The 16026-nt window shown below is 34.4% G+C and overlaps 2 protein-coding genes and 2 non-coding genes across 4 annotated transcripts; all 4 read right to left on the reverse strand.

Moving 5' to 3' along the window:
- Nucleotides 1-37: 37 nt before the first annotated feature.
- Nucleotides 38-122, reverse strand: TRNAM-CAU (transfer RNA methionine (anticodon CAU)). Its single transcript is given in 2 exon segments — nt 38-73; nt 85-122. It is a non-coding gene; the product is annotated as a tRNA-Met (tRNA).
- Nucleotides 123-246: 124 nt separating this feature from the next.
- LOC145626761 (linamarin synthase 2-like) lies at nt 247-2549 on the reverse strand. The gene is made up of 2 exons (XM_081679239.1): nt 2030-2549; nt 247-1369 (listed from the first exon to the last, which is right to left on the reverse strand). Exons 1-2 carry the CDS (start codon nt 2547-2549, stop codon nt 411-413), a joined length of 1479 nt encoding a protein of 492 aa, XP_081535365.1. The 3' UTR covers nt 247-410.
- Nucleotides 2550-3426: 877 nt separating this feature from the next.
- On the reverse strand, nt 3427-5345 carry LOC145638802 (uncharacterized). Its single transcript, XM_081689843.1, has 3 exons — nt 5292-5345; nt 4237-4843; nt 3427-3941 (listed from the first exon to the last, which is right to left on the reverse strand). Exons 1-3 carry the CDS (start codon nt 5343-5345, stop codon nt 3754-3756), a joined length of 849 nt encoding a protein of 282 aa, XP_081545969.1. The 3' UTR covers nt 3427-3753.
- A 5456-nt stretch (nt 5346-10801) lies between these two features.
- TRNAM-CAU (transfer RNA methionine (anticodon CAU)) lies at nt 10802-10886 on the reverse strand. Its single transcript is given in 2 exon segments — nt 10802-10837; nt 10849-10886. It is a non-coding gene; the product is annotated as a tRNA-Met (tRNA).
- Between the last annotated feature and the right edge of the window lie 5140 nt (nt 10887-16026).

The raw sequence follows: 16026 nt of genomic DNA on the forward strand, positions 1-16026 counted from the left end.
GAAATCTGCTGAAGAGCAAAATGAAATTAACAAAAATTGGGGTGAGAGAGGCTTGAACTCTCGACCTCAGGATTACTCAAAAGCTATGAGACCTACGCGCTAGCCAACTGCGCCACCACCCCACTTGTTGTTCTCATTTGCGAATTTTAATACTGGTACCATATATAACGTTTTGATTTTGCATGTTTCAATAATTTTAATTGAGTTTTCAGTATCTATGCAAGATAAACATTTGATATAAAAATACTAATATGTAGTATTACACAATCTTGTGCAATACCATATAAAATCAATAATAAAGAAAAAAATTCACAGTGCATTCACATATTTCATACTCATATTACATAACAAATTGGTCTTATAGTACAATCTCACTAGTTCGTCACTGAACTAGGCTAATCATAGATTTTTTAACTAATCGATGCATCACAATGAAGAGCCTCTTTGATAAGCCTCTCAAAATTATCAAAGGATGAACCTCCAACATTGGTAGCCTCCTCGGCTTTCTCTTGCCAACCCAAAGCATTTTTTCTTAACTTCTCCCCTTTCTTTCCATCCATCACTTCTCTAACCAAATCCTCAATCTCCTTTCTCTTAACCTCTTGATTAACCTCAAGCCCAACCCCCCACTCATCATCCAAACACGCGTACCTACAGTTCGTGGGTTGTTCAAAAAAGAACGGCCAACAAATAACAGGCAAACCACCTCTACACACAGCCTCGAGCAAAGAATTCCACCCACAATGTGTCAAGAAAACACCAACCGCGAAATGAATCAACACTTGCTCTTGTGGACACCAACTCACCACCAATCCTCTATCCCTAATCTCATCAAAAAATTCCTTAGGCAATAACTCAAATTCCTCCATGCTAACAACATCCGGACGTAGGACCCACAAGAATGGGTGCTTGCTATTGGCTAAACCCCATGCAAATTCCACAACATTTTCCTTAGACATTGTAGTAACACTACCATAGTTTACATACACAACTGATTTGGGCTTTCTTTGGGCCAACCACTCAAGACATTGAATATCATCTTTCCATAAAGTGGGCCGAAATGACTTTAATGGGCTTTCAGGTACATGTTTTTGCTCTAGTATTGGAAGTGGGCCAATTGTGTAGACTTGAGGGAAGATATTTGATTTAATGGCCTCTATAACTCGTTTTTCGAATGAATCGAATGTGTTGAATATTAGGGCAGATGCTTTGAGACAGCTTTGAACTTGTTCTTTTTGAAATGTGAAAAGAATTTCATCTTCATTTGTGATTCTCATAAGAGATGGAAGATCTCCAAGGCGCATGTTCTCCATGCCCGGGATCCAATTCACTGGCGTGTTTAAGGTTCCGTCATGCTTGTACTTTTCATCTACGAGCATCACAAAATAAAAATTAGACCGATGATTTACTCCACTCTATATATCCAGATTTAGTTATCACATTTATTAAACTTTCTTAGACGTTGAGTTGTTCACAACTTTAATACTATATATTGTGAAATTGTAATATACTGAATTTCGTATGATACTTTGAAAACCCTAAAACAATCCATTGTAATTATATGAAACTTGTTGTCAAACATTGCTTAACATTTAATTTAAATTAACAGTTTGAATATTTAAAACTCTTTGGCCTCCATGTGAAGAAAAGTAACAAAAAGAACTTCACAGGACCAAACATTAAGGTTGCATATATATGTAATGTTTAAATAAATTATCAGATTCTTATCATATCTTACGTGTAAAATAATTAAATATTTCAAATATGTTTTTCAATACTATTTTGCATCTTATCATGATTGTGATATGTAAAGACTTATGCACTATACAACAAAATACAAGGTTGAATAATCACCACTACATACATTACACTTTATCTATAGTACTCCACATTATCTATAGTACAATTGACCTATTCACTATAGTTCTAATTAACAAATTAGTAAAACACTTATCATTCCTAGTTATTATTTGTTGGTCAGAATCATAAATCGTTAATTACTTATACATAGATAATTAAATTTACTAACCTTTAAAGGGAATAATTCCTCTTTCAAGAAGTTGAGGATAATAAAGATAACCCAAGAAACCACAAGCAGAGGCAGTCCATAATTGGAAATCCGGAACACCAATCTCTCTAGCAGCTTCAACAACACCACCCAACAACCCATCAGCAATGACACATGTCATCGGAGGAACACCCGTCTTGGCTCGTACCCTCGCCAAGAGATCACGAGAAGCAGGCAAACAATTGTCACGTAGAGCATAACATAGAGTAGGAGGGTCTTGGGTTGCATCACGATCGGACGGTGGTAATCCATCATCCATACTTTCAAACTTGAAATCAGGAAAACAGTTGACCCACTCATCATCATCATCCAACGGTGATGAACCCTTGTTGGCCTTGATCAGACGGTTGTGATTAAAGTGGGTGTTAACGAAGGTTACATAGAAGCCTCTAGAATGAAGAAGTTTGGCTAATTGCATCATAGGAATTAAATGGCCTTGCGCTGGAAAAGCTACACATACTGCGTGAGGCTTGTTTTTCATTTTTACTAACAATATAATTTTATGGTTGTTAAAGTTTTGAGGGTTCTTTAGCTTAGATTTATTCACTATTTATGTGTATATATACTTGTAAACTGTAGTATATGAAAGAGTATTAGACATCAATAATGGAATATGATACAAAATAATAAAGGTCGTTTTTACTCTAATTTAATATAATTTCATCTTAATCACGGCGTTGTTAAAGTCATTTGAATCTCTTTGCCTCTATGTAGTCATCTAAATCATAATTAGCTAGTTTTTATTTCTTTAACATCATTGTTTTATTTATTAGTGTAATTGTTGTCGAATATTGACGATTGATGCAAGATTTTAATATTGATAGACATCAGCCGCCTACTCAATACGATGTAGGGTAAATCCAATTAATTTAAACCGAAATGACAATAGATATAAAATCTGGGTTGAACCAAACCCAATCAATCAAGCAGATTATAACCGGTTGTATAACTAAAATTGTAATTACTCGTGAGTCAAGACTTTAAAGTTCAACTATTGTACTAGTATATCATTTGGTATCATATGGTCCAAAAAGTGACATTAACAATGAGAAGACAAGTTTGACACGAAGGTATATATTAAATATAATGGGTGTTCTTCATTGTATGAAACTTTAGTCGATTTTTAAATGTGGTTAATGTTTTATTGCTTGGTCCCCTATGTAAATATTCACTGCATAGACGTCGTCAGTTGTACACTAAAAGTCAATTATACAGATTAAAAGTCATCCAATTTTAACCTCTGAAATATAATTGAGTTAAATTAGTTTAGATTAACACTAATCAAGTACAAAAAATCCCTCAAAAAGAAAATGTACGAAAAAAATATGAAATATAGGAATTGGACAATTTGATAAACGTAAGGAAAAACTACACTTCATTCAATTATTGTTTAAATTAAAGCAAGAGCTAGTACAACAGACTAACTAGGAAGTAAGAGCACTGCTATAGGATAATTAATTGAGATAATCTCCAATTAATTAGTGCATATTACCACCTTGATTGACAAGTATATATAATTTGACGTACTAATTATATGAAAGGATTGCAAATGGAAGTAACTAAAATGAAGTTCCAAGAACTTAATTATGTTGCTAACATAGTACGTGAGAGGTACATAATTGTAAAATTGTAGTTTTACGTTGAAACAAAGTGGTGGTGGTCTGGTGGATTAATATATGTTGCATTTAAGGGCACTTGACGGTAACACCGTGGTAGACGATGTCGTTCCACGAAGGGCAAGTGACGGCAGGGCCGGGAACACATTTAGAGTTGGCTATACAACATTGACTGCATATCCTCACACACATCCTTGTCCTTCCGACGTAAGCAGGGGAAGCTTGACACCTCTTAAAGCACTCCGTTGGGCAGAACCCTAACGTAATAACAAACATATATAACAATGTTACCTTAATTATGTTAATTCAAAACGTTAACAATAGAGTTATATAGTCAATAGAAATCCAAGATTAAACAATAGATTTAATTTAATTAATATTACAAACAAGTCGACTCAATTTTATTATTTTTTTTTCTTTTTATACTCTCCTTGAATACCTTTTTTTGAAACACTAGTTAGAAGTCAAATTACGTTGTCTAAATAATCTAAATATGTTTCAATATTATTTATATAATAAAATTCAATTAAAAGAGTCAGTAACATAACATACCGTGGTTGTAAGGAGTTGCGGGGGTAGGAATGTAAGTTGGGGGAGTAGAGGTAGCCGGAGGAGTTGGGGGAGTAGCTGGAGTGTAGGTCGGTGGGGTAGAGGTCGTCGGGGGAGTTGCAGTGGTTGGGGGAGTAGCTGGAGTGTAAGTCGGTGGGGTAGAGGTGGTTGGGGGAGTTGCAGTGGTAGGGGGAGTAGCCGGAGTGTAGGTTGGTGGGGTAGCGGTTGTTGGGGGGGTTGCGGGGGGAGTAGAAGTGGTGGGGGGAGTTGCGGTTGTTGGGGGAGTGGCTGGAGTTGTGGGAGGAGTGGTAGTAGTTGGTGGGGTGGCGGGGGTTGGGGGTGTTGTGGGAGGAGTGGTTGGAGTGTAGGTTGGGGGAGTGGCAGTTGTTGGAGGGGTGGCTGGGGTTGGGGGAGTTGTGGGAGGAGTGGTTGGAGTGTAGGTTGGGGGAGTGGTTGGAGCCATTGGTGGGGTGGAGACTGGTGGAGTTGCGGGAGTTGGAAGAGTGGCGGTTGGTGGAGTGGCAGGAGTTGGGGGAGTGGTAGGAGCCATTGGTGGGGTGTAAACTGGGGGAGATGTGTGAACCTCGGGTGGTGGACAATTAGCGTACACCTGCATGCAAAAATTTATAGATTTGAGAAGAAAAAAAAATATACATCAATTCAAGGTAATAAAGAAACTAAGCTAGCTAGGATACCTCACTTAATTTGTATATGTATGCATGAAAAGAGAAATTTACGTATGTAACAAAAATTGTTATGCTCGTCATTTAAAGTGTATAGTACAATATTGTTCTTTGAATTGAATTTAATGACTTTATAAGTGGTAAATAAGTACAAGTATGTGTTTCGCACTACTATAACCCAACAAGCACAATTGGTTTGCCTCTATCATTGATCACTTTCATTGCACAAATATGACATATGCATTATTATACAATACGGAGTACAATTTAAGTAGTATATAAGGAATATAAAATCTATGCGTAGATTAATATATAGAAAGATGAGCATATAAAAAAAAAATAGTGTATGTTATGTAAGCATCTATTCATCAATACCTGGGTGGATACTAGAAGAAAACAAGCGAACAAAAAGGAAGTTTTCAAAGCCATTGTAATTGGCAATTCAAATGGCTATGAAAAACTAATTAGAAGGAATGAAGAAGCTTGGTAAAAGGCTAAGGATTTGGAATTGAGATATGTAAGAATGTAAAGGAGTGAGCTATTTATAGAGAGTGAACATTGAATAAATCGATCTTTCACGTACAGTTGTGCATTAATGAAGGGAATTTTTCATTCTAATTTTACTTAAAAGATTAATTAAGGGAAGCAAGTCGTAAGTTTCATTCATTAAGTAATGAAGCTTAAGTCAACCCTTCCTTGGCTTCCACAATATTATGGGAGAAATTTCTCCCATGCATCATGCATGCATCGCTCGCAATCTGATTTTTATTACTAGCAATTTGATTAATTACTTTAGGATACATTTACTTTAGGTAAACTGCTTGAAGTATCATATCATATAACTAATATATAAAGCTAAACTTTTAGCCAGGCAACGAGACAGTGACACTTGGTGTTCCAACTTTTCGCCAAGTGTCGTGCCACGTAGGATAGAGTTATATAGAACTCAATTTGTAGGATAAAAATGTTAGTTTAGAATTTTATTTCAATCAAATTTAGATAGAATTTTAGGATAAAATTGTTAATTTAGAGTTTTTATTTCAATCAAATTTAGATAGAATTTTAAGATAAAATTGTTAATTTAGAGTTTTATTTTTGATAAAGTACCAATATTTTTATCATAGAATTTTATTTTTTAATAAAGTATAAATTGAATTATAATTTTATTGAAAAAATAATTAGATTATAACTCTCATAAATTATCATATAAATTTATTTTTTGTATCATAATATTTTTTTGGAGCGAAAGAATTGGTTCAAAATGTACCACATCCATTGTTTATAATATATTCTAATCAATTAAAATAATATACTTCACAGTCTAATATAATTTTATTACTGTGTGTAGACCTGTAAATCAGGTCGGGTTACCAGTCATTTTAGGCAGGGTCATTATTTCAGGTTACGGGTCAAGAAATATTTTTCACCAATATTATTATTATTATTAGTCATTACATGTCTACAAGTTTAAATTCTCACAAAAACACATCAATTTCTAACTAATTTTGTATCAATAATATGTTTTAAAATTTGACATATTGATTAAAAATATATCTTAAAATTCAATAAACAACCCGGGCATCGCACGGGCACAAAACTAGTATTTATATATACACAAACAATGCTAATCTCATGATAACGAACCTATAGCCCTTGATACAAATTTCGAAATAGATTAGGCGTGTTGATCCATATAATCTCAACTAGAAAGCAGTTGACATAACATTAGTTATGTCACGGAATGATCAATTAAAATCAAGTTGAAATTTTCTTTTTTTTGAGGAAAAAGTTGAAATTTTCTTAAAACTAAGTGATGGGGATTAAAGTGTGAATATTATCTTACATGCATGCATGCATACTACGCGTTGTAATTCATAAGACCAAAACAAAATCAAATATCTTGTGCTCTAGGTAAAATTTCTTGTTCCGGATGATTTGATGTTAAGGTACGGTTTTTATTGAAAAATTAACCAATATAAATCTTTTGCTCCTATATTTCATCAGTTCTTTATAATCGCAGCGTTACTATTTTATATTATTCATATGCACACTATATGACCATCTTTGGTGATGAAGTGTATATATATGAAGTATTAATTTACATTTCAACTGCATTGTAAATAATATATAGTGGTATGTCAGATCCGAATACAGCATGTGAGAGGGTACGAGTGACACTCTAACAAGTATTCAAACTAAAGGAAAGTCGAATCCATTCACGTAAGTGACGGAAATAGTCAAAATGGTGATTATTGTTAAATCTCAATGCATACTTTAAATCTAGCTAGTTAACTTGTATTGTGTATTTGTGTTAATAAATCCCACTTTCATCCGTCATAACAGGATCATGTTAAGGGTGCGTGCGGCATTAAATACAATCATTAAATTCAGTTCTCTTGGATTTCATGCGATGCGATCGATCTTGCACCGAATAAAAGGCTCATATCCACGTGGCTACAAATTAAACTAGGTTATGCTACAACTAACTTGATAGCTTATCTTAAGCATAACTAGCCTTCTGACCCGTGCAATGCACGGTTTATTAATAGGTATACAATATATATGATTATTTTTTAATATATTTATATTGGCAAATGAATAGTTTATAGAGGAGAAGAGGTAGGGATGTCAATGGGGTGGGGCGGGACGGATGTTGGTCTTCTCATCCCCATCCCCACCTAATATTTTCATCCCCATCCGCATCCCCGCGGCGGGTCCAATTTTCATCCCCATCCCCGCCCCACCGGGTACAACTCCAAAACCATCTCCGCCCCACCCCCCACTTGGATATCCATCCCCACCAAAGACCCGCCTAATCCCCACCCAAGATCCACCTAATATCCGTATCTCAAATACACAATCTTACATAATTAATACGAAGTATAAAATAAAACATTCTATACACATTTTTGTGTTATTATATAAGTGTCGTACAAAGTATTATAATTAATATTGTATTTCATGTAATTATTTTATAAATAGAATAAAAGTATGTAATTTTCCTTGAAAAGATATATAGATGTGGGTATGAGGTGGGGATGGGGCGGGTACAACTTAAAATCCACCCCCGCCCCATCACCCATGGCAGGTATGGTTTTTATCCCCATCCCCGCCCCACCACCCGCCAAACCGAGACCCATCCCCGGGGCGGGGATGGGGCGGATCTCCTACTTGACCCGCCCCACTGACATCCCTAAGAAGAGGTGAAAATTAAATGCAATTGTAGTAGAAATTAAACTGGAGGAAAGTGAACCAAACAGCCTTCAATCATTATACATGTATTGAATTAATTTTTTTTTCTTCATATGAGAAAAGGGATTAAAAAAAATAAAGATTAAATAAGGTGACATGTGGCATTGGAGGAAAAAAAAATAAAATGTACATATGGCATTATAAGGATGATGGTTTTTGTTTTTAAATACTAAGTATAGATAGATATAGATTAGCAGCTACTCCTTCTGTTCTTATTTGTGAATTGCTTGGGTCGAGACGTCAAGTCTTCTATGGCTATGACGAAAGAGACCCTTCTTTCCAAGGTTTCAAGTTTTGACTGATATTTGTGGAGTTGGATTCTGTTTCCATTTGTTGATTACGTTTGAAATCTTTATGTAAGAGAAAGATTGATTATTAAAGCGTAACCAACCAGAAGAACACAGGGTGTAATTTTATCAGCTTTATTTCTTGAAATACAAGTTAAAGTTTTTAAAAATTACAAGTATACCAATAAAGATGATTTGTTTTAATGGGTTTGTCACTTTGTCGCACTTCTCTAATATGAGCTGGTTAATGGTTATAGTCCATTTTACACGGTATAGTAACCCTGAACTCAATGACTATATAGTTATAAGAATATCAACTTGTCCACTTTTTTTTTTTATTTTTTTTTTTTTTAAGAATTATGGACTGTACATACATTAATTCAAGCACGAGTAGTTATATATTAAGAGAATAGTTTTGCACTTCTAGAAGAAAATAAATTATTATATGTATCACTATTTTTTTTTTACAGTATTGTTATAGGTTATTTGCTATGTTACCATTGTATAGTAGCTTTGAAGTAGCTTGTAAATGTTCGGAATAAAGATTAGTTGATTAATTAAGTAGCCGATACATAATTGTAGGAGTTTATAGGTACTATAAAGCAGAAAAACATTAATCATATTCATAAAGCATCTAATTCCAAGATCGCATGCATAACACACAAGACACAAAATCATACCTTTGAAACGTGAATTCCACGAAGCTAATTGACTGGCTAATTAGGGAGAGAATAGAGTCCCAAGCGTTGCTCCTTAGTCCACCAGATTCGAACGAGTCGTCCACCAATACTAGATTGGTCGAGTGAAAGAGGAAAACTGCGATCATCACCTTTAATGGACTAACCGACCACCACGAACCACCACCACCACGATCGTTGCCGAGGAAGAGAGAGTCGTACGTGAGAGCGAGGGAGTTTGAGAGGGGTTGGGCTCATATATACTAATTAGGGTTTGATCAAACTGATAATTGAATTACAATTATAAATAGACTAAGCAGTATGTGGTTCCTACAAGCGTGGGTACCTTGCATCGTACATCCATTTCGCGAAAAGAACATATTATACACATGTAAAGAACATACCGTTGTAGTGAAAAGAACATATTATTAAAATGTAAAGAACATATTATTAAAATGTAAAGAACATATATCTAAAGTAAAAAGAACATATTTATATCAAAAAAAATGAAGAGAACATATGTTCATGTTCTTTAATTGTCAGTATAATGTACTTTTATTTGTGATATAATGTTAATTGCTTATTGTGAAATGTTCTTTGATTTTTTTTTTTTTTTTTTAATTATAGTGCATATACATAAATAATGTTCATTACATAATATTTTCATGTTCTTTATTAATATTACAGATGTTCTTTAGATATTAAAAAAAAATAAAAAAAAAAAAAACCATAAAAATTGGATGTTATTTTCAAAACAGCTTTATGCTCTTTACAAAACGATTTTATGCTCTTTAAAAAACTGCTACATGTTCTTTCCACGTTTTTTGTGTGTACCTTGCTAGGTACAGGCTGCTGTACCGTAAAATAGGTATATTTATAATCCTCCTATTACAGTTAGACTAAGTCACGAAGCCCAAAACCCTCCTTATTCCTCCATATGGCCGGCAATCGGCCATACTAGGGGATGAGGGTCATCATGGGTCTCGTTCTCTCGTGCTCGATCTAGGCCCTTTGTGTGACCTTATACGATCTGTCTAATTGGGCTTTGGCTTATTTACTAGCCCAAAAATCGTTAGTACCTCTAGTTATGATATAACGATGACCCAAATATACGAATTTAATTATCTCCATAATTTGATCCCTTTATATATATATATATATATATATATATATATATATATATATATATATATATATATATATATATATATATATATATATAGTAATGCACATGACGAATACATAAATCCTTCAATAATGACAGCTATATCAATAGTAACTCTTGATATGATAATTGAGTGTTTGGTAAATGGTAAAAGAAGCTATGGAAGTTCTAAGTACAATAGAAGTCATACACATATTTTAAGAATTAATGACACAAACACTATGATGACTCGTGCTATCCATTGTTAATTTTTGTTGCTAAATTGGATGATTGAGGCATATATATATGCAAACTTAACAATTGAAAGTTTAAAACTACTAGTAATTGGTGTTACACTGGTAAATTCCTTGTAAATGGGAGGTAGATCTAGGTTCCCATTTCTCATGCTGGGACTCTCACATGCTTTGCAATATTGCCGGAGTATAATCAGGTATGTAGGTTTGCAATTCCAAAGCTATCGGTTCAGAAATTCTGTTAAAAAAGAAAAATGAATTTAACAAAAATTGGGGTGAGAGAGGCTCGAACTCTCGACCTCAGGATTACTCAGAAGCTATGAGACCTACGCGCTAGCCAACTGCGCCACCACCCCAATTGTTGTTTTTTTTATTGGAGTATTTGTACACATTTAATGTCGATTAAAAATAATTACTCTGTAAAAAAAATAAGTACCATATAAATATCAATAATTAAAATAAACAGTTTTTATATGCACATTTCATACATTTATTACATAACAAACTGTAAAATATATAATAACAATGTATACTCTGTATTGATAATTAGAGAAGATAAGTAAAAATTATTAAAATTTGTGAATAATGTCAAAATTCAAAACTTGTCAATTAGATAAAATTCATTCATATATAATAGACACCCGGTAGGCCAGTACACCAATATCTTTGGCAGCTTCAACAGCACCACTCAACAAGTCAACAATGCACATTCTCATTTATATATAGATGCATGAGAGACATTAGCACGTGTTTTTTCTTATATATACCGTGCATTAGCACAGACACATTCTTAATGTCTCTCATGCATCTATAAACTGATGATGAATATTCTCTTGAACCATTATAATGTGCTATATATCATCAATATATTATTTTTTTTTTTTTGACAAGATCAATATACTTTTTGACAAACATAGATCTTAAAATTCAGCCAATTTTTACCCACCCCAATATATATAGTACAATTTTTTTTTGACGAAACAATGAATTGAAATTGAGCTCAAGTTTAAACAATAATCAAGTAGGAACAAAATATTCGAAAAAAAAAAAAACTAGGAACAAAGTAATAATACTTGTAAACAATGTAACAATTACAGCATACATATAGGAATTGGACCATATCATAAGCGTAATCTATATCTATACTTAGTATTTAAAAACACAAACCATCATCCCCATCAAGCCACATGTTAATTTTATTTTTCACCAATGCCACGTGTCACCTCATTTAACCTTTTTTTTTTTTTAATCCCCTTTCTCATATTAAAAAAAATACACACTTTAATTAAATACATGTATGAATGTTGTTTGCATGGTTCACTTTCCCAACTTAATATCTTCTACAATTACATTCAATTTTCACCCCTTCTTCTCCTTTATAAGCTATTTATTTCCTAATAAATATATATTATAAAACAAAAATTTGTATTGTATATCTATAAATTAAACAACCCGTGCATTGCACGGGCCAGAAGACTAGTTAAGATCGAAAAGACTACTTCACTTCATTCCATTAAATTATTGTTTAATTTAAAGCAAGGGCTAGTACAACTTACTAACTAGGAAGTAACAACAGTATAGTGCATATTACCACCCTAATTGATACGATCATCGAGATTACTTTGACATACTAAGGATTAGAAATGGAAGTACCTAAATTAAAGTCGTTCTCAAGAGCTTAATTATGTTGCTAACAAACATAGTACGGATTGCATCATAATTTTGGACATGCAACTAACGAACAAGCGGTAATGGATGAAGTTATGTTCAACTTAAGGGCACTTGACTGTAACACCGTGGTAGACGATGTCGTTCCAGGAGGGGCAAGTGACTGTAGGACTTGGAACACATTTAGAATTGGCTATACAACATTGACTGCATATCCTCACACACATCCTTGTCCTTCCAGCGTAAGCGGGGGAGGCTTCACACCTCTTCATGCACTCCGTTGGGCAAAACCCTAACATATTCCACACATACATAAGTAACATAACCGAATTACCTTATGTTAGTCGAATACACTAACAATAATGAAAATTCTAATGTAGTCTTATGACTTTTGAGTTTTGACTACCATAATTTTTTTAAAAAAATGAATGGCTGAGATTGTTTGGATTTTTTTATTTATTTTTAATTATTTTTAATTTAAAATTATTTTTTTAATCATTTTATATATTTTTTTTATTTCCAAAATATTAATTTTTGAAGATAAAAATATATTTATATGTAGCCCTAAAGGCTATATATAAGCATTAAATACACTCTTGAAAATTGTATAAAATTAGGAATTCCTCACAAAAACACGCGTAAATCAGTGTAATCAGTGTAAATCAGTGAAACTTTTTACGATTTTCAAGTGTAAACTATGTATAGCATTTTCCAACAAATAATTAATCTCAACCGTCCATTTTTAAAAAAATCGGGGTAGTGAAAAGTTTTAAGACTACACTAGAATCATTGCTAACAATAAAGTTGCCAATTAAAGAGTTTTTAACTAACTTACACTACAAGAATATTTCCGTCCTTTTTTCATAGCAATTATTATAACTTTTATATGGCCTGGTATTGATTGCATTTACTATCAAAAAAATTTCCCAACAATGGCTATTAATTCGATACAAAGATTCACAGTTACCATAGCATTTGGTAGTGTTTTTGTATTTGCTCATTTGCTGGTTATGGTTTGCCCTCAATAATCGATACAAACAAAAAAAAAACTACATCCAGTTGTGATGATTATTGTTGAGATTATAGTCACTATAAATGTTGAATCCAGCAACTTCCAAATAAGCTGCATTTAATAGTGGGCATATAAGTTTAAGTAAAACTATAACATGCAATGCAAACTCAATCAAATTCTAACATGAGATGTTTTAGTGCTAAACAATGTCATATTTTATGTTCACTTTTCCTAATAAAATTTCAAAATGTATATTATAAAACAGAAAAGTTTTTTATTTTTATCAACCTTTGGATTTTTTTTTTTTTTTTTTTTTTGAAAGAATCAATTTTTGAATTTAATATGGCACTAAACGATATACGAAGTAACATTTTAAATGTGTACAAAAATGATAAATGTATTTAATTATGTTTTAAAACCAAATTTATATGGATTTAGTTACTATGGTGATTTTAAAAATGATACTAGCTAGCTATTTCTATATTATTTTACAAATATAAGTTGCACATACATTGTAGAGAATGTATAATCACTACAATACAACATAATTACTATGAAAAGACTATAATTTTTTGTTGTGGAAACATACCGTGATTGTAAGGTTCAGAAGGAATTTCCGGGGTAGGTGGGCAAGTTGAAGGAGGAGGAAAGGGAGATTGTGGTGGATAAGTTGGGGGAGTAGCGATTGTTGGGGGAGTGATGGGAATTTGTGGTGGTGGGGATACGATAGTTGGGGGAATAGCGGGAGTTGGAGGAGTTGTGGTGGTTGGGGGAGTGACAGGAATTTGTGGTGGGGGGCATGCGATAGTTGGGGGAATAGCGGGAGTTGTGGTGGTTGGGGGAGTGACGGGAATTTGTGGTGGGGGGCATGCGATAGTTGGGGGAATAGCGGGAGTTGGAGGAATTGTGGTGGTTGGGGGAGTGACGGGAATTTGTGGCGGGGGGCTTGCGATAGTTGGGGGAATAACGGGAGTTGTGGTGGCTGGGGGAGTGACCGGAGTTGAGCAAGGAGAAGTGGGCATTGGGGGATTGGCAATGGCCGGAGGAGTTGCGGTGGTTGGAGGAGTTGCGGTAGTTGGCGGAATGGATGGAGTTGAGATAGGAGGGATAGACATTGGAGGGGGAGTGGTAATAATGGTTGGGGGAGTGCCGATGGTTGGGGGAACGGATGGAGTTGGTGTGGGCATTGAGGGAGTGGTAGTGGTTGGGGGAGTGGCAGGACTCGAGCAGGGAGTTGCAGTGGTTGGGGATGTTGTAGGAGGAGTAGTTGGAGTCAAAATTGGGGGAGTGGCAGTGGATGGAGCGATAGCTGTGGTCGGGGGAGTGCCAGTAGGTGGGGGGGTGGTTGAAGGTATTGGTGGGGTACAAGTGGAAACTGGTGGAGTTGTAGGAGGTGGAAGGCCAAATGGTGGAGTTGGTGGAAGAATGACGGTTAGTGGAGTTGGTGGGAGAGTAGTGATTGGTGGAGTAACAGGAGTTAGGGGAGTGGTTGGAGCTATTGGTGGAGTGCATGTGGACCCTGGTGAAGTTGCGGGAGGTGGGAGATTTGTAGTTGGTGGAGTGACGGGAGTTAAGGGAGAGGTCGGAGCCATTGGTGGGGGGTAGACGACTGAGAGAGTGTTACCACCGTCTGGCGGAGGATAATTAGCGTACACCTGCTACATGCAAAAAATTGTAAATTTTAGTTAGAAAAAAATGTATGAACTAATTCAATGAAGCTAAGAAAATTATGACGCTACACTTATGTTATTTAAGCACGAGAAGAAAAATTAACTTGTGTAATCTAAACATAGATACTAATGCACTTTGTTTTAAGTGAACAATATTACTTTTTGAATTTAGCAACATTTTTTTTTTGTGTTCATTCGCGCCGGTTTACCCTTTGGGCTAATTCGAATTCGGAGATCAGTTGTGGGTGTTTGGGTTCCAGTCCCCTTCCAATTGTTGTTGCGAGGGATCGAACACTGGTCATCCCCACCAAGTGTAGTCTCAATCACCACTACACCAACATCCAATTGGCAGCGACATTATATATGTGTCACTTGAGTACAAATATATGTTTTGCTCTACTATAACCACATATGCACAATTAATTGGATTTCCCTTTTTTTTTTTTATCACTTTCATTACGTTATATGTAATAAGTATGATGTATTATTATACTGTATATAATATATGCCTTAGGATATGGTTCATATACAGTATATGTCTAGACTACAAAGAAAGATATGATGGATGTATCAAAAAGATTGTAGTGTGTATGGGTTTTTATTTTATTTTATTTTATTTTATTTTTTTATTATGAGTGCTAAAAGTAAAAGTTTATACTTTTTAAAGGTAAGAAAAACAAATATAAAGAAGCCTTCACCATGAGAGGAATAAATAAAGTGTTCATGTATTGATCGTTTTATAGAAAACAATACCTTGGTGGATACGAGAAGGAAGCATATGAACAAAGAGGAAGTTTTCAAAGCCATTGTAATTGGCAATTCAAATGGCTAAGAAAAACTAATTAGAATGAAGGAAGAAGCTAGCTAGGTAAAGGCAAAGGGTTTGGAATTGAGATATGTAAGAGTGTAGAGGAGTGAGCTATTTATAGTGAGTGAACATTATTATTGAATAAGTCAATCAATATTTCACATACAGCAGTCGTTATGCATAAATAATGAAGGGAACCAAGTCTTAAGTTCTCAACATATTCGTACTTAATAAAATATGATTGATTGCATATCATCCAAGTAAAGAAGCTCAGATCAAGTCAACCCTTCCTTGGCTTCAACAATAATATCATGGGAATAAATTCTCCCATAATGCAT

The sequence above is a fragment of the Chenopodium album genome, chromosome 1 (genome assembly GCF_948465745.1).
Source record: "Chenopodium album chromosome 1, dcCheAlbu1.1, whole genome shotgun sequence".
NCBI classification, from domain to species: Eukaryota; Viridiplantae; Streptophyta; class Magnoliopsida; order Caryophyllales; family Amaranthaceae; genus Chenopodium; species Chenopodium album.